The sequence below is a fragment of the Osmerus eperlanus genome, chromosome 12, assembly GCF_963692335.1.
Source record: "Osmerus eperlanus chromosome 12, fOsmEpe2.1, whole genome shotgun sequence".
In the NCBI taxonomy this organism is placed as follows: Eukaryota; Metazoa; Chordata; class Actinopteri; order Osmeriformes; family Osmeridae; genus Osmerus; species Osmerus eperlanus.
In genome coordinates, this window is record NC_085029.1 from 614,995 (window position 1) to 633,505 (window position 18,511).

Below are 18,511 nucleotides of genomic sequence, written 5' to 3' on the forward strand. Positions count from 1 at the left end.
CTAACATCAGGTCCAGCCAATCATTTCTAAGTGCCGTTGTACTCCCGGAACAAGTGCGTCTTGAGCCTTTTCTTGAAGGTGGGGAGACAGTCAGTGTCCCTGATGGAGGTGGGGAGTTGATTCCACCATTGGGGGGCCAGACAGGAGAAGAGCTTGTGTTGGGACCGGGCGCTCTACAGTATATATATGTATCTCAGGCAGGGTTAACTCAAGTATATGTGTATCTCAGGCAGGGTTAACTCTAGTATATATATGTGTCTCAGGCAGCGTTCACTTTAGTATATATATGTATCTCAGGCAGGGTTAACTCTAGTATATATATGTGTCTCAGGCAGCGTTCACTTTAGTATATATATGTATCTCAGGCAGGGTTAACTCAAGTATATGTATATGTGTATCTCAGGCAGGGTTAACTCTAGTATATGTGTATCTCAGGCAGGGTTAACTCTAGTGTATATATATATGTATCTCAGGCAGAGTTAAGTCTAGTATATATTTTGAATATATCTGATAAATGACTAAATGTATATGTGTGTATCTCAGGCAGGGTTAAGTCTAGTATATGTGTATCTCAGGCAGGGTTAACTTTAGTAAATATATGTATGTCAGGCAGGGTTAACTCTAGCATATATATATGTGTCACAGGTAGGGTTAACTCTAGTATATATATATGTATCTCAGGCAGGTTTAACTGTAGTATATATATGTGTCTCAAGCAGGGTTAACCCTACTATATATATATGTATGTCAGGCAGGGTTAACACTAGTATATATATGTATGTCAGGCTGGGTTAACTCTAGTATATACATGTATGTCAGGCAGGGTTAACTCTAGTATATATTTGTGTCTCAGGCAGGGTTAACTTTATATATGTATGTCAGGCAGGGTTAACTCTAGTATATATTTGTGTCTCAGGCAGGGTTAACTTTATATATGTATGTCAGGCAGGGTTAACTTTATATATGTATGTCAGGCAGGGTGAGGGCCGTCCATCCTGGGCTCTGCTGGGCAGATTCTCAGAGCACAACGAGACGGCTCTGTTCAGAGAGAAGTTCTCAGACTGGGCAGACAGGAAGAAGGAGGAGGCAGCCATGGAGGAGGTTAAGGTACTGGAACTGAACACCTGTTCAGTTGAATAACCTGAACTTATATAGAGTTGAATAACATTCATTTAGATACAGTTGAACACCCTAAACTTCAGCCTGAGTACTTACAGCAGTCTTGGTTTATTATTAGTTTATAGAATTCACATCCATCTCCTTTTCTTCCTCTAATCGCCCGCTCTCTCAGAGTCCAGTCCATTCCACCCCTCGCACAACACTGGAGTTAGAACTGAAACCCTGCGATGTGAAGGCCCTGCTGGGGGGGGTGGCAGGCCCCTTGACCATGTCGTTGGAGGGTGTCGACGTGCAGCGAGGGTATGGGCTGATAACAACAGAGGAAGGGCGCCAGGCAGAACTAGCCACCGTGGTGGTGGATGCATGGCACATTCGGGAGTTTGAGGAGGAGGAACTTGCACAAGAGAGTCTGGGACAGCTGCATGAGGGTGACACCTATGTCATCCGCTGGAAGTACTCTGTCACAACCATGGGTGTGTTGCAAAGAACTCTATTTTAGACCTTGTTTGTGTACTCTGGAAATGTTCTCTTCCTTCTACCTTTCTTTGATAAATCTCCACAGTCACTGACTGGATTGATAGAAAAATTAACATTTATAATAAAAATCTAATGTATTGTATGTCACACTGAGAACCAGGTGGCTTGCTTACACTTCAGCAGATATGTCACATTTGTTGAAGTGGTATTGATCTTGGTATGTTGTGTTGTATTCTTGTGTTGTAGTGGGGAAGAGGCAGAGGCCTGGGGAGCTGAGTAGTGGGGGTGCAGGGAGGGAGCGCAGCTCCTGCTTCTTCTGGCAGGGACGCCACTCCAGTGTCAGCAGCAAGGGAACCTCAGCTCTGATGACTGTAGAGCTGGGCAGCCACCGGGGGGCACAGGTGAGCTGGCATCACAGCTTCAACATCTTGTAGCTTGGCTACAGTATAGCAAGGCCGTAATCATAATACATATTGGGGGGAACACATCCCCCCCAATATTCAAATCTGGTCAAAATGTCCCCCCCAATATATTGATATAAAAATATAAATGTGCTACGCTACAACAGGCAACCACGCATGCTGTCCGAAATTATCATTTTAAAAAAATCGCCCCCCCCCCCCAATGTTGACTCCATGGCTACGGCCTTGCAGTATAATTATGTTAATAGACATAAGAACACATTTGAGACAATCCAGCATGAACATGAATAGAAGATATTTAATTGCACAGATCATTTGCAATTTGAAATCACATAGTTACAACATTGTTTCATTGTAGTTGAAAATATGACTCTGTAATGTATCATTTAAATGTAGAGCATTTATTAAATTATTTTAAATGATATAGGCAGGGTTAACTCTAGTATATATACTGTATTTTTCGGAAAATAAACCGCATTTTCTATAAGCCGCACCCCACCAGAAAGGGAGCTTCGTGTTTGTAAATCGGAGTACAGGCCGCACGGGAATATAAGACGCACTTTAAACGGGAGCTACGATACCGTAGCACCAGTTAACGTTGAGCGGAACAATGCTCACGACTGTTTATTTCCCCGAAGCACTTTTTGTTGAACAGCTTGGATAGCCACCTAGCTCAGGAGTCAGGTGGCTGAGCGGTTAGGGACTCGGGCTAGTAATCAGAAGGTTGCTTGTTCGATTCCTGGCCGTGCAAGATGACGTTGTGTCCTTGGGCAAGGCATTTCACCCTACTTGCCTCGGGGGAATGTCCCTGTACTTACTGTAAGTCGCTCTGGATAAGAGCGTCTACTAAATGACTAAATGTAAATGTAGCTAGACAACATTCCCAATCAGGGTCAACACTCAAATGATCTAAACTACAGACCATAGCATTACACATATCAAAACTGAACGAACACAACAATAGAACTCCAAACAATGCTTATACCATGGTCTGGGTGAATACTCGATTCTGATTGGCTGCAGGGGTGTCCATTATCAGGTGATAACGGACACCTACTACGTAATTGCAGCAAAACTGTCTTTTCACCGTTCTAAATTATTGCGCTGGCTACATTGTACAGGCTCATGATACTAAGTGTCTGAAATAAGTAACCATAAAAACAGGGACGCAGTAAAAGCCTCCATTTACAATTAAGACTTTAACAAGCTAACTTGTATTTACAACAATGAGTGACTTGAATATTTATTTTAACCTATTTGAAAATTTTTACTTTTCTGAATCTACTATGTCAGTGTCACGTAACCGCTCATCTCACCAGTGGCGGAACTAGAGTTTTATACATGGGGTGGCCAAGGGGTGACCAAGGCTACTTCAGGGGGTCCATAGTCCAGAGTCTTGGGTCACTGTTTTCATTAATATATACAGTATAATATGGGTCTAAGTGCTGGAACATCCAAAATATTTTTTGGAAAAAAAGCTCAAGCACCAGGGACTTATAATAGCATTTCTGTGTTACAGAAATAACACAGTGCATAGTTTATTTACAAAACAAAGTGAAATTACACACCCAAAAAAAACCACTGCAATTTGACTTGACAGGTAGCAGAAATCAAGCAGAAATGGACTTGAAAAATATAAATAACTTGGTGCCCAACCACATTACAAATTTACAGTATAATATTTATGTTCATAAATATTATGTTAACTACTAGCAAAGAAAAGTTTTGGAATTGGCCTAAACAAGACCAAACTAGAGAGGGTACAATTTCTGGGGAAATTGTAGGGTGTGCTTGCTTGCGTCAGTTGCAGGTGGGTCCGTCCCCTTAAGATTTTCCCTTCTAGTGATATTTTCAAGCATTTAGCCTACTAATATTGCATTTTCATTAATAACACCCTTTGAAACAAGCGAACCCCCTTTGAAACAAGCTACTGTAACAACGTTGTCACTGGCAGTATTTCAGATGGAATCGCGATTCAAACAGTACCGTCTGCTAACTGAAAATATGCCCCCCAAAACGTAAATAAGTTTGACATTAATGTAGGGGGAAATGGCTAATTCAAAATAAGCTTGCTAGAGGCAAGCTAGCTGCTGTTGCTCCACAGTTCACTGATTGTTTGAAAGCGCCGGAAATGAGAAAGTTTCTTTTGACATAAAGTTTAGCTGTGGCATTGAAGACAGTACTACACACTGCCAGTGGGCGAGCTGAGTCTGACTGAGGCTAACGTCAAAACAAGCCGCGGTGTCACTCAAATTCCAAGTTTGACACAAATCACAAAAATATGCTGACCCGCTGGCTATCTTCGCAACCGCCATATCTTTAAAACACTGCCCTCCTTCTGATTTTTGATGTAGAATTGACCCTGATACGAAATTAAGAAAATACTCATCAGAGATCGACAACAGCTGATGCAATCGTCAACGGAGGCTGACGATTGCCATCTTGCCATCTAACTAGACAACATTCCCAATCAGGGTGAACACTCAAATTATCTAAACTACAGACCATAGCATTACACATTTCAAAACAGAACGAACACAACTATAGAACTCCAAACAATGCTTATTGTTAACGCCCTTAACTTTGTAGCTTTTCAGCTTGCCGCAGGGCATTCTGGGTACCAAGAGCAATGCACGAGTATAGGCGATCTACAGCATTGTGTAACACACTTCGGTTGTGGATAGTATGTCCAGAAATAAAGCCAAGTCACTCATTTAGTGGCAGAATCCATTGTTTTGTCTACAAAATTATTTTAGATATAGTATAAGTTTAGCTAACTTGCAAATCCTGAGGATAGCCTACTGTAGCAGACCTTTCTATGTGACAACGGACAAGGCTGTTTTGTCCCTCGGGAGTTGCCGTAGGCTTGATGCTGAAAGCATTTGTGAAATCAGTGAGGGCTGTTCGAATAGCGATGTCAAGAAGAGCAGTGGTAAAATACAAGTTATGAAAAGAGACAGCGTCCGTGTCTTATTGTCCACACGATCATACAATTAGATCTAAAACGAACTTACAAAGATCTCGGTTACTAGGGCTGCAACTAACGATTATTTTAATAATCGATTAATCTGTCAATTCTTTTTTCTATTAATCGATGAATCGGATATAATTTAAAAAAAAGCATTAATTTCCAACCCTTTATTCAAAAACAGAACGGAGAGTGCAAATTCACAGTGCAAAAAATCTTCAGAATGTGCACAAAGAGGCACACAATTTTGAAAAAGTTATTAATATTAGCGTGGATTTAATGCTATTTTCCAAGATGAGCAATTTTTTTGAGTTTTGTTTAAAATTTAATTGAAAATTGAAAGGTTGTGGAAGTAGGCCAGACTTTATTAGAATAATCTGGTGTATATTTAAGATTTTTTGACACAATTTTGAAAAAAGTTAAGATTTGCGAGGATTAAGCTATTTTCAAAGATTAATGATTTTCTATCATTTTATTTGAAACTTCATTGAAAAAGTAAAGGCTGTGGAAGTATACCAGACATTGTTAAGATACTCTGGTGTCTGTTTGAGGTTTTATATTCCTAAAAATATTATAAAAGTCCCATACCATTTTGACCGGTTTTCACCCGGTCCCTAACACGATGCTGCAAAGTAGCGTCTTCCGAATGTGAGACGAATGTCGAATATGAAACTAACTTCACCTCGGTCAATTAACACACTGTTTCAATGTATTTAGTGTGAAATGCTCCCACACCTTGGATGACTTGGGTCGTACTGATTTCTCTGCCTCCGCCATGTGTTTCAGAACAACGTTACTCAACAACGTCTCTCCGATGGCCTTTCCTCTACCTCCGCTCCGCGCTCAACTAAACTTTTTTTTTATACTCAAACATCTCCGCTACATATTGAGTGGCGTAATAATCACACAACACAACGAATCGATAATGAAATTTGTTGCCAACGCTTTTAATAATCGATTTTAATCGATTTAATCGATTCGTTGTTGCAGCCCTATCGGTTACACTACCAAAGTTGAATTAGTAATGTTGTTAGCGATGCTAGTGTTATTTTGCTAGAGCTAGCTAGCCTATAACATTTCACTGGGTCTTGCAGCTGTTTGATTAACTGAAATTATTATGAAATGTTATGTTCTACTAGCCATTTTTCCTACTTTAGCAAGTCACTGTATTTCCAAGCCCTGATAGTGTAACTGAGACAACACAGTAGCCTAAATAATTCCTCTTTCAAGTAATAAGCCCCCGTTCAAGTGTTGAGCATTAAATTAGCTGCACGGCCTGAGATTTTGAGACGAAGCCACTTTTTTGTTCTAAAACCGGATTATAAACTGCTTCGAAATCTAAGCCGCACAAGCACAAGAAAACTGTAAAATCGGAGTACAAGCCTACTGACTGTCTCAGTGTGTCTGTTATTGGAGTCAAAGTTCTAACATTAACTTACACAGCTACTGTAGGCTAATCAACATTCGTAAAAAAAATTCAGGAAACCTAAACCCAATGCAAACCTTAAAACTTACTTCAAATATTATGCCTTTTTCAATTGCGAAAAGAGCTTTCCAGTAGCAAATTCAATTTTGGGGTGGCCAATCAGATGTCAGGGGTGTCCAGTGCCACCCCAGACACCCCTGTGGCTCCGCTACTGCATCTCACATCCCATTCGCTATTCACCTCGCTAGTCAATCTACTTCAGACAGGCTGCGGCCAACACGACAGTAGCCACAACTCGACACATGGCCGATTATTTTCTTCTTAAAAATCTTGATTTTATTTGGGGACAATGACATGGCTCGATAGCTGGCTAGTCTTGTTGTTAAACATACTGTCAAATTATAATTACTGTTTGTTGAATATGTCAACTTTGATGCGGTCATCTCACATCCATTTTCTATTCAACTCGCTCCACAGGCTGCGGCCGTAGGCTACTGTACATTTATTCATTTAGCAGACGCTTTTATCCAAAGCGACTTCCAAGTAGCCTACGGCCGCAGCCTGTGGAGCGAGTTGAATAGAAAATGGATGTGAGATGACCGCATCAAAAGCCTACTGTAGCCTAGTACTAGTATATGGCTGATACTTTGTTTGTGAAAATCTTATATATATATATAAATATATATATTGATTTTGGGACAGTGACATGGCTGGTTAGGTAGCAAATCTTCTTGTCAAACATACACTGTAAAATATTTCACTGTAACTTTACAGTAAATTACTGGCTACTAGTTGCATTACTTTCACAGTAATTTTACAGTAATTTATTATAAATATTTCGCAGTAATGTATTGGACATGTTTCACAATAATGAACTGTAAACATTTCACAGTAAAATGCAATGCAACTACAGCGGTATATTGTAACTTCACAGTTGTCATGCCATTGGATTACTGTGATATAGCAGTATGTAGCTGTGGAATTACATCGTCTTGCTGTATATAAATTACAGTGATTGTCTGTATTTCTATGTTTTTTACTGTAAAAGTAATGCAACTAGTAGCCAGTAATTTACTGTACATTTACAATTTAAATAACACAGCAAAATACTGCAAATTTGACTTGTTAACTGTGATTTTACCACACAAACGTGCTTTGGATTTGCTAAATTAAAAGTCAAAGCAAGAACAAAGACAAAACTCATTTTAACTTTTTAATAATGATAACAAGTATTAAATTCACTATTAAATTCAACAATTTAACTTTTGGACTTCCCATGTACTGTTTTATATTGTTTACCATCAACCTGGAATTGGCTTCCATTGTAGGGGGTGTAGCATGGGCCATCATAATTCTGACCATGATTCGTCATTAGGCTCATTAACGATCACTGCAAAATATCTGCAGTTCCTGTGCAGAGACAGGAGAACCTAGCAGAACAACCATCTCTGCAGCTATCCATCGCAGCCATAGCCCACCTGAGAGGTCACGACAGTTAGCCAGACTTGTTAGATTTACATTTACATTTAGTCATTTAGCAGACGCTCTTATCCAGAGCGACTTACAGTAAGTACAGGGACATTCCCCCCGAGGCAAGTAGGGTGAAGTGCCTTTCCCAAGGACACAACGTCATTTTACACGGCTGGGAATCGAACTGGCAACCTTCAGATTACTAGCCCGATTCCCTAACCGCTCAGCCACCTGACTCCCAGACTCCTAGATCAGAGAGGTATATTAACATCGCATCGTTTGAGTATCGTAAGAGTCGAGACTTCAGAACCCCGGGTTCTGGACTGGATGGAGTGCTACAGAGATGGCGTTCTGCTAGGTTCTCCTGTCTGCACCGGAACTGCAGCTCTTTTGCATTGATGGTCTCCTATGTATGCACAGGGACACTGAAACTATGTAGCGAGCGTCTCTTTTTAGTACAGGTTTACTGTGCAACACTAGTTCACTCCAATGTTAATACTTAGCTATAAAAATAGCATTCGCGCTGACCCACAGCAGAGTTAGCTAATAGCTAATTTCACTGACGCTAGCCACAAATTAGCCACCCTAGCTGAAGCATCGACCATGTGAGACTTAGCTAGCCATCAAACTAGACGAAAATGTTTGCAATCATGACGGATTTACTGGATTTGATTATTCAAATCAGTGAAGTACGGTATTAACTGCACAAGTAAAACATAAGTACGCACAGAGATTACTAGCAGCTGAATTGGATGACTGCAGATAGTTTACCGTTACAGAGCAAAAGTCACGATCCTGGCAGGCAGCGCCGAGTTGAAATGGTGGAAAAGAGAAACGGTTGGGAAAGCGCGAAAACTGACGTCATTTCCACCTCAAAACTATTTCACTTCCTGAAAATTGCATGTAAACCAATCTCATACGAGTTTTGAATCTTGCTTGTTACACAGCTAGCCATATTTAAAACATTATAGTATATTTTAATTGATTATGTTTAATATATTTAAGAATTAATAAACTTATGCTCATTCTAATGAATTTTTATGAATACATTTTGAGAAAATGACTTTAAATAAAATCAAATAGATGTAATAAACTATGCCATTTCTGAGTGTACCTTCGAGCTCTTCTATCGTGTGCTGTATCCACCTGTCTCTTCTTGATCCCACAATGCAGTGCAGTTCAAGTGAAATTCAAGTTTTACAGTAATGTACTGGGTTATCTCAAAGTATGATTTGAAAAGAGTATTTTACTGTGAAATAACCCAACAAAATGCTGTGAAATCCCGGTATTGTTTCTTTCACAGTAACTTACTGTGTGTACATTGATTTCACAGTAAATTCTACATTACAACATGATATTGGGATTATTGCAGTTAAAGCCTGTAAAGTTATAATACGATGATTTATTGTGAAATATTGCAGTTAAATATTGTTAAATCCTGGTAACATTTTACAGTGTACTGTAAAATGCTATTTACTGTTTGTCAACCGTATACAATGTTATTGCCTTTGAATGTTGCTAGCATAACGTTAGCTCGGATCGGATCGGGTGATTTGCAGGAAAATTGTGGTAGGCCCCCCAAAATACCAAATCTCACTCCAAGGTTTTTGCAAAAGTTGGCAGCCCTGCATAGTATACGCAGAGCCTGTTTAACTAGTACCTGGTTTAAGGACCATGGTATCCCTGTGCTTGATTGGCCAGCAAACTCGCTAATTGCATGCTTTCTCTTGTTGATCCTCCCTGCTGGTGGCTGTGGTGTGCAGGTGTTGGTGGTTCAGGGGAAGGAGCCTCCATGCTTCTTGCAGCTCTTCCAGGGAGGTCTGGTCATCCACAAGGGGAGCAGGGAAGACAAGACTAACAACATAGGTATTGTAATTTCACTTTTGATTTTATGTTTTTTTGACAAATGCATATCCTGTTCTGTTTGTACTGTGGTGTACTGTACTTCTTCGAAACTGAACCCTTATGCAAATGGATTGTAAGGCCAACACCTAGTGAAATACACACACTAAATATTGCAAAATACCACAGTGCTCTGGTGCGCCTTCAAACTTCAGACTTAAGGGGCAGTGAAGCTGCATTCATTTTCTGATTGGAACGTCAGTGGGACTAGTACAGTGCAATTTGGCGGCTAATGTTAGCCCAGTGCCCATTGTTGGCGGCAAAGGCATTGTTGGGCATGTTTATTTCTCACAAACCGCTCCTCCAAACAACTGGACACTGTGGTTCTCAAGATAATCAAGATACAGCCACACAGACAGAGACTCCTGGTTCTGTAGTCTAGTCAGCTGTAAAACTAAATTCTGTGGTTTTGGTCAGCTCCAACCATTCCTATTCCTAAATAATGTATTGCCTTTTAACACATTCACAAATAACTGTAATAAATTAACTTTTTATTGTGTGTGAGATGCATATTAAATTATGTTGTAGAAAGGCAATAAACAAGTTTGCCAAAGATTACGGTCAACTTCCTAATGTGGTAATTTCTAATATCTCAAAAATACATTTGTCTTAATTATCAGTTTAATAGCAGGGCAGTAATGTATACAAAGTAGGGTCACACTTTATTTAAAGATGATTAATCGCGCTCAATGATGCCACAACAGTCCACAGTAGCATTGTAAACATGAAAGCAGATGACAAAGCATTTTTTGGTCCAGTGAATGTCATATTTACGTACAAAAAACCAGATGGAACTGCTGACATGAATTTTGGTACCCTCAGGGTTCTTCAAGCCTGAAATATCCCCTCAATGCTAAGCATGTAGCAGCGAGCGTGGAGGTCAGAGCTAGCATAGCCCCGCAGGCTGTGTAAATTCAACTGTGGTAGATTAACCAACTTTTCCATTTTTGTTTTTTTCTGAGAAATGTTTTTTAATTCCTCGATTAAAATGCATTTCTTTTAAGACACTCACATTTATCTTCCATTTATTGCAATGGAAATACAGTGCATCCGGGAAGTAATCACATCGCTTCACTTTTTCCACATTATGTTACAGCCTTATTCCAAAATTGATTCAATAAATTTTTGGTTCAAGTCTGGGCTCGGCTGGGCCACTCAAGGACATTCACAGAGTTGTCCCAAAGCCACTCCTTTGTTATCTTGGCTGTGTGCTTAGGGTCGTTGTCCTGTTGGAAGATGAACCTTCGCCCCAGTCTGAGTTCCAGAGTGCTCTGGTCCAGGTTTTCATCAAGATGTCTCTGTACATTGCTGCATTCATCTTTCCCTCGATCCTGACTCCCAGCTCCTGCCATTGAAAAACATCCCCACAGCATGATGCTGCCACCACCATGCTTCACTGTAGGGATGGTATTGGCCAGGTGATGAGCGGTGCATGGTTTCCTCCAGACATGACGCTTGGCATTCAGAGTGACCATCGGGTTCTTGGTCACCCCCTTAACTAAGGCCCTTCTCGCCCGATCACTCAACTCAATTCTAGAAAGAGTCCTGGTGGTTCCAAACTTCTATTTACAGATGATGGAGGCCACTGTGCTTATTGGGACCTTCAATGCTGCAGACATTTTTCTGTACCCTTCTCCACATCGGTGCCTCGATACAAACCTATCTCAGACTCTAGAGACAATTCCTTGGACTTTGTGGCTTGGTTTGTGCTCTGACATGCACTGTCAACTGTGGGACCTTATATAGACAGGTGTGTGCCTTTCCAAATCATGTCCAATCAACTTAATTTACCACAGATGGACTAGAATCAAGTTGTAAAAACATCTCAAGGATGATCAGTGGAAACAGGATGCACCTGAGCTTAATTTTGAGTGTCATGGCAAGGGCTGAGCATACAATATAAGATCCGCCAGTGGACATAAATTATTTCAAACCTAAAGTAGACTGTTTAACAAGCAAGTCAAAAGGCTTTGGAGAGCATTAACCACATCTTGTAGTAAAATAATATAGTTTGGAGGATTTGGGGATGGTGGAGGGTGGCATCAATTGCACAATATGCAGGTACATAGCAACATATAGCCTATGTGTGAGCATGTGTGTCAGGATCAGTGAATGCCTGCAGAGTTCAAGTTCTCTGAAAGGGAAGGCCTGGACCTTCAATTAGCACACCTGCAGTTGATTACAGTTTACCTCCGCTGATGACGGGACGCGCAGCCTGATTGCCATGCCAGAACTAGCTCCGCCAGTCATATTTTTGATTGTTATGGCCATTGCTGCACATGAACAGTGAAGAGTGATTTTCTGAATGTATGGGAAATTAAATAGACCATTCAAGTTTATAATGTCTAAGTATTCATTGATTCTCTCATATACCAAAATCCATTTGATTAAGCAATATAGTACTTGTGCGAGTGGGGTAGGTAAGGGATATTCCCACGGGTGTTGTTGCCTGCTCCACTCGGCCTTTTATAAAACAATTTTATAGTCAACCAATTAACATTTAAACACAAAGTTATTGATTAAAAATATATATATTTCGCCATTGTTTCTCCGCAACAAAAAAAAATTGTTCCATTGTCAACGTCTTGGTTGCCACGTAACCAACATTCCAGATGAGTGTTCCTTTCCTATTTGTAGACATTTATTTGTACATTTCCTTGGATGGTGCACCCATTTAGATATGGATTATCTCTGCTCTGATCATTTGTGTGACATAGGCCTATGCGCGGGGTGTCGGGTGTCCTTTGCATCTTTGCCATGGTCTCCAAAAATATGGCTCCAGCGCTTCTTGCTGTCCAGCGAGGGTCGCCAGTAACTAGCGAGGGAGCTCTCCGATCTATGTAACATAAACGAAGAGAGACCGCAAGAGAAAATGTTAGCATCACAGCGCTTAAAAAAAAACACAACACTACGAAAATATTTCATTGGGCCATTGGGCTGCTCTTACCTATGGCCACTCACTGCCATGATCTCCCTGCTCGGACAGCTTTTGTATGGCTGTGGCACGCAGGCTGTGGTTGGTATATCTCACCGATGTCCCTTCAGGTGTCTATTGCCTTCACTCCCTCTGCGGCCGAAGTTTGACTGGATGTCGAACCAAACCTTGTTTAACAGGCTTCTGGGGTTGGACGGATGGAGTGCATCAGAGCCCTTAAGGATGGCCTGGTCCGCTGATGAAATCGGTGGGTGGTGTCCTGACTTGTCCCTTCCAGCCTTTCGCATTTGTTTGAGGACACCCTTGAAGACGTTGTTGGCAGCTGTAAATTCTGTTTCCTGCATCATATTCCACATTCAGCCGAGGGGGGGCTCATTAATGTAACAATTAAGCCCTGCCCGAAGTCCAGCGTAGCTGCTGATGCTGTACAGCTCTCCTTTGGTTGTTCTAATGGTTGCATACAGTTCCTGCAGAATTGCGCCGAATTCAGATTTTGCAATGGTTTTTAGATCGATCTGGATCATCCGTTCACTTAGCCATGTTTTAAAACAGTTAACGGCCCACAACGTTTGCTTCATCGTATTAGCTTCGTGTCGGCTCCTTTCAATTGAGTCCAGATCATCTGCGCTGATGAAGACGCACCTGGACACAGATGCGCTCTCCTCCTGCTTGAATGTATTAGGCCTATCTTTTTTCTCATCATCCGATGATTCATAGATTAAATCAAACATTATTTTGGGAAAATCTCCATATTTGTTTTCCGATAGGCGTACTACTCACATTTTGGAATTATAAGAACTTTGAATTAACGGTTATCGCTTAGTTGTATCAACGCGCTGTAGAATGTTTCATCGCAGAGTGATTTATTATTAGCTGTGAAAAGTCAGAGTTGGGATGTCCTGCGGTATTCCATCTCATGGAACGTCTCTCGTCCAATCAGAAACAGCTAAATAATTCGATAGAACCCAATTGTTTTATAAATTGAAATAATGTTTAAATGCTTTTCACAACAAATTTAGATATATGCTATTCATTTAGATGAATTAATCACAAAGCATGTAAATAATAAAACATTAAAAATGCTTGACAGCCCTAATATAAAGTAATTGTATTGTTAAATCAGCCAATGTTGAGTGTGTTTGCCATTTCTTTGTATATGCACTAGCCTGGCATTGCCAAACCCATTATAAAATGCGTATATTAACAATTATTTACGAATAATGCAACTAATGGTCACTAAAGGTAGTTGTAAAGCATTTACTAATTGTTAGTTGTAAGACTTTTGCGTGACCTAATGTAAAGTGAGAGCTATCAATGCCTAAGACTGTGTCAGATTGACATGACAACACTGCAGTAAGCTCAACAGCCCTTACTCAAACATCCATACAGCTCAGGGAGGTCTGTTTCACAGGTGTGAAGAGGATGAAAGGCAGAGGCCATCAAATCTGTAGAAGAAGGGAGTTTGTGCTGGATTATGAATATCATTTTATAGGATATAAACAGTATAAAATACTGTCAGAATATATAATTTAAGATTAAATATGATTTACTCAACCACATTGTTGCCAATATATACCATATATTGATATGTGGTTCTACTTCAGAATGGGAGAGGAAGAATGGCTGGAGAATGAAAGAGAAATAAGATGGAATTTGGGATATTGAGTGTAGGCCTTTAGGGCATAGAAATGTAAAACTTGTTTTAAAGCTTGTGGAGAAAATATCTCAAAGACATCTTGTCCACTTCATTGCTCATCATGTGGTGCCTGGTCATCAGTCATTAGTGACGAGTGTCATGCTAAACGCGTACATCGTACAACCACCCCACATTGACCATGCAGGTGGTATGTAGGCCCACATTGGAGCCCATACCCAGCACATTGAGATGGCCTGGAGAACACACAAGGAGCAGATCTGGAGGCATCAGGGTAGCCAGACCCAGAGTTTGCTGTCTGATCACCTTACTGTGATTGAGTGGAATGAATGGCTTGCAGTCACGATGCATTTGGCAGAATAATGTATAGCATTTCAAAGGACAATCAGCGTTATATGTTTATGCACACCTAACACAGTGAATAGAAACTTCATCGTTAGAGAGTTGACTGAGAGGTTATATATGTGTGTTTACATACTCTTTTTACTCTTTTTTTAAATCTGTGTTTCTAAACAACTCTCAGAGGGCCTCATTAGCTTACATGTTTTTAGATGACACAACATACATTTTTACTGAAATAATATGACACATTATACTTTTTAAATTTGTGTCAGGAATATTTTTCTATCAAGCATTGCACAGTCGGTGAACAAGTTTAAGAAAGCTTTATTGCTTGCGGCCGGCCCACAAGGAGACGGACACAGGGAACTCCCTCTCCGACGAGGAACTCCCTCTTCGTGCCCTCTCCGAGCCCCTCGGAGAGCTCTATGTGCACCTTGTGTTTTCAGCACCCACAGCCTTCGGAGTACTATAAATTCAACCAATCCGTCCCCCTTGCTGGAAGGCGCGCTTCTCTCAAGTACCTACGACCCAGATAAGGGACACTACGTCAAGCCGAACAAAACAGTATAGAATTAGAATTTATTTGTTCAATGAGTGAAACATACAGATGCATATAAATGAAGCTGTAACACAGGAGTAAAAATGGACACCAGAGTAGGGCTGTCCCCGACTAAGATTTTCTTTGGTCGACCAAGATTCGACTAAACACTTCTGAAAATCGACTAATCAAAAAAAAAATCTATAAATGTCACAATTTTTTTCATCAAACCCTTTTGTGTGATGTTTTACCTCACTGTTTTAAGAGATAATATGAAATAAATGCATACGTAAGAAGGGAGATTGACAACTAGACAAACATAAATGTACAAACATTTTCCCGATCTGACTCAATGTAGCTGCTGGATTCAGCCGCTATAAAATAAGCTAATTACTAATAATAAGTCTCGTGTCACCAGTCCTGTTGTTACCGAATGCCGATATAATACAAAATGCCTGATTGGTTATTATGTATTATCTCTTCAAATGTACTACAAATTAAAAATATTGTTTGTTTAACATGCAAATCATCCGAGCGCACTGATCACTGCCTGAAAACGTGCAGCATGCGAACTTACGTAGAAACAAAGTGGGGAAAGGTGCAACAGAGAAAGATTTTGTTGATTTGGATGTGATTCTTATAATAGGCATATTCATTTTTCAACCTACAAGCTACATCATATTCGACGTCGAACTATGAAAAATAAACCGTTGTTGGCAGAGTTTGCATTCAAAGTTTTTCGAGTCACCCGGTACTTTGTAAATGTACTTTAATGAAATGCTGCCATACCACAGATTTCTTTGCCATTTTGACTAATAACACCGACAAAGTAGGCTATGGCAGAGTTTGTAGTTCGGCAACCAATTGTGCTCGTGCCGTGTGCAAAAAAAAACAAAACAAAGTGCAGATTAACGAAAGGGAAAACAGTAACACCTTTTCTTTTAAATTATACATTTTTAGATTTGCTTTATTTGTCTTAAATAATATAATCTACAATTTCTGTAGAACATTTCTTTAATTCAGCAATGGTGACACAAGCGGGAATCAGATCTCACACTGCCATACGGCAGCTCGATTAAAAAAATCTTAGTCAACCAAGAGCATATCGACCAGAAAATCGACTAATCGACTAATCGACCAGAGACAGCAGACAGTGAGCTCTCCAACTACTTCTAGAACATCAGCTACCATTTCACCAAAATACCATCATTCTACACCGAGTAGCCTAATATCAAGTTAGCGATTTGCACTAACTCATAGCAGAAATACCTCTGGAAAAGTTATCTAGTATAATTATAACAAGCACACAGAACTGAGTGACGAACTGCTGGCTGCGGTGGATGGTCCAGGTGCGACCGGAGGAGGAACGGCCGGGAGGGGGATGCTCGGTACGGCTCCGCGCTGCAAGAGAAGCAGTGTGTCCGTAAACCCTCTGTCTCTGGTCCATGTTAAAACTATTCGGTTGTTGGAAATCTCTCCAGATTCTGACAAATGAAGCTATCTTGCTTGATATAGAGCTAGCGATAGCTATATTTTAAGTTGGTGGTTAACCATGTTTCTATCATTAACATTCTTGTGAATATTCTACAGCTAATTGCCATTACAAATACATTCGTGACATATTTTTAGATAGCAAACTTGCCTTTCTTGCACTTTCTCACGACGCAGAACGCACCGCTACACTGAGGTGATTCAACAAAGCTTCTGTATTGCCCACTGCCTGGTCACTCGCGCGCGGTGTTTCTTGAGTTTTATTGGGCACTGGTCACTTGTGCTGTGTTTATTGAGTGCATTTTTACTATGGCAGTCAGTGTAATAGTGTGTGATATTCCCTGCCATAAAGTCAAAATTTCTGTGTATCGCCAAACTGTTATTGAATGAATATGGTAACTATATTGTGATATTTACGATTACAGGTAAGAACGATATATAAATGTATCGACCCCCCCGACCTGTGGTTTTTACCTCTTTTGGGGGGGTCCGAGCCTTAATCGGGGGGTCAAACCCCCCCGTAATTCGCACACTGGGTGGAGGGAGACATACTGAAGCTAGCTAGCTAGCTGATGTAGGCTACAATAACAGTACAGCAGGAGGAGCCATTTAGTGATCTGACGTAGAACTTAAAACGCATTTTCAATTCCACTTTACAGGATCTTCAAGTATTAGTGTATATGAAATGTATTACATAAAACATACAGTAAATACAAGTATGTGTAACAATTATGTTAATGTTCTAAAAGTTATGTTCATACTTAAGTCATAATTTAAGTAAGCCTTCTAAATGATCTCATTTACCAGTAACATCTTCTTTACCACTGGTTTGTAACTATTACAATTCTTAATTTAGGTATGGGTAACAAGTCATCTGTACAGTATGACAATAGCTTATTTTACTTGTATTGAGTGTACTGATATCAAGATTTAATGCAATGTATGTTTTCTAAAGGATGAAATAACTATTATACATATTAGAATATTATTATATAACACTATATCATATCATACTTTATGCAAAAATGCCCTTTAACCGTGCCTCCTCAGCTGCCTGGCGAGTGTTCAGTGTGCGTGGCGAGATGGTGGCAGAGGCCTGTCTGGTGGAGGTGGCCTGCTGCTGCTCCAGCCTGCGTTCCAGGGGCAGCCTAGTGCTGCTCAATGCCCAGGAGGACCAGCTGTACCTGTGGCACGGCTGCAAGGCCCACACCCGAGCCAGAGAGGTGGGCCTCAAGGCTGTGGACAGACTGACTAAGGGGTAGGCATTTATGTGGATGGATATGTTCATATAAGAGTAGAGATAGGCCTTGTTAGTTATATTGTAACATAACTATGTTTATATTCTGTATGGGTTTGTGTTTGTGTTGAACAGGTGTTCCCATGAACTTGGACTCAGCAGCAACAGCAATGTAAAGGTTGAGGAGATATTGGAAGGAGAAGAACCTGCAGAGTTTTGGAAAGCCTTGGGCCAGCAGGACAGGAAGGCCTATGACTGCATGCTGCAAGGTGCCCACCACACACACAAATGCAAACTCAACAAGAGAAACAGTTCATATGGTTGTTTTTGATCTAACCGTAACACAAGAAAGTATGCACGGTAATACTGTAAGGTAGGTTGTGAAGTACAGGAACAATATATTAAAATGAATTCAGGCAGCTCTAACTGCAGTGTCATTAAGCTCTCTGCTTGTGAGATGTGAACACTTGGGAAAATGACTACCATTATAAATTGTCACTATCACAACCATAAATATATAATTAAAGGTT

The 18,511-nt window shown here is 40.4% G+C and overlaps 1 protein-coding gene across 1 annotated transcript in view; it reads left to right on the forward strand.

Moving 5' to 3' along the window:
- Positions 1–18,511, forward strand: part of svild (supervillin d) — a 147,925-nt gene that overhangs the window by 104,948 nt on the left and 24,466 nt on the right. Inside the window, exons 19-24 of the mRNA XM_062475125.1 lie at positions 975–1,107; positions 1,292–1,592; positions 1,843–1,997; positions 9,646–9,748; positions 17,795–18,002; positions 18,117–18,250. Coding sequence (XP_062331109.1) covers positions 975–1,107; positions 1,292–1,592; positions 1,843–1,997; positions 9,646–9,748; positions 17,795–18,002; positions 18,117–18,250 — 1,034 coding nt within the window. The remainder of the gene's footprint in view (positions 1–974; positions 1,108–1,291; positions 1,593–1,842; positions 1,998–9,645; positions 9,749–17,794; positions 18,003–18,116; positions 18,251–18,511) is intronic.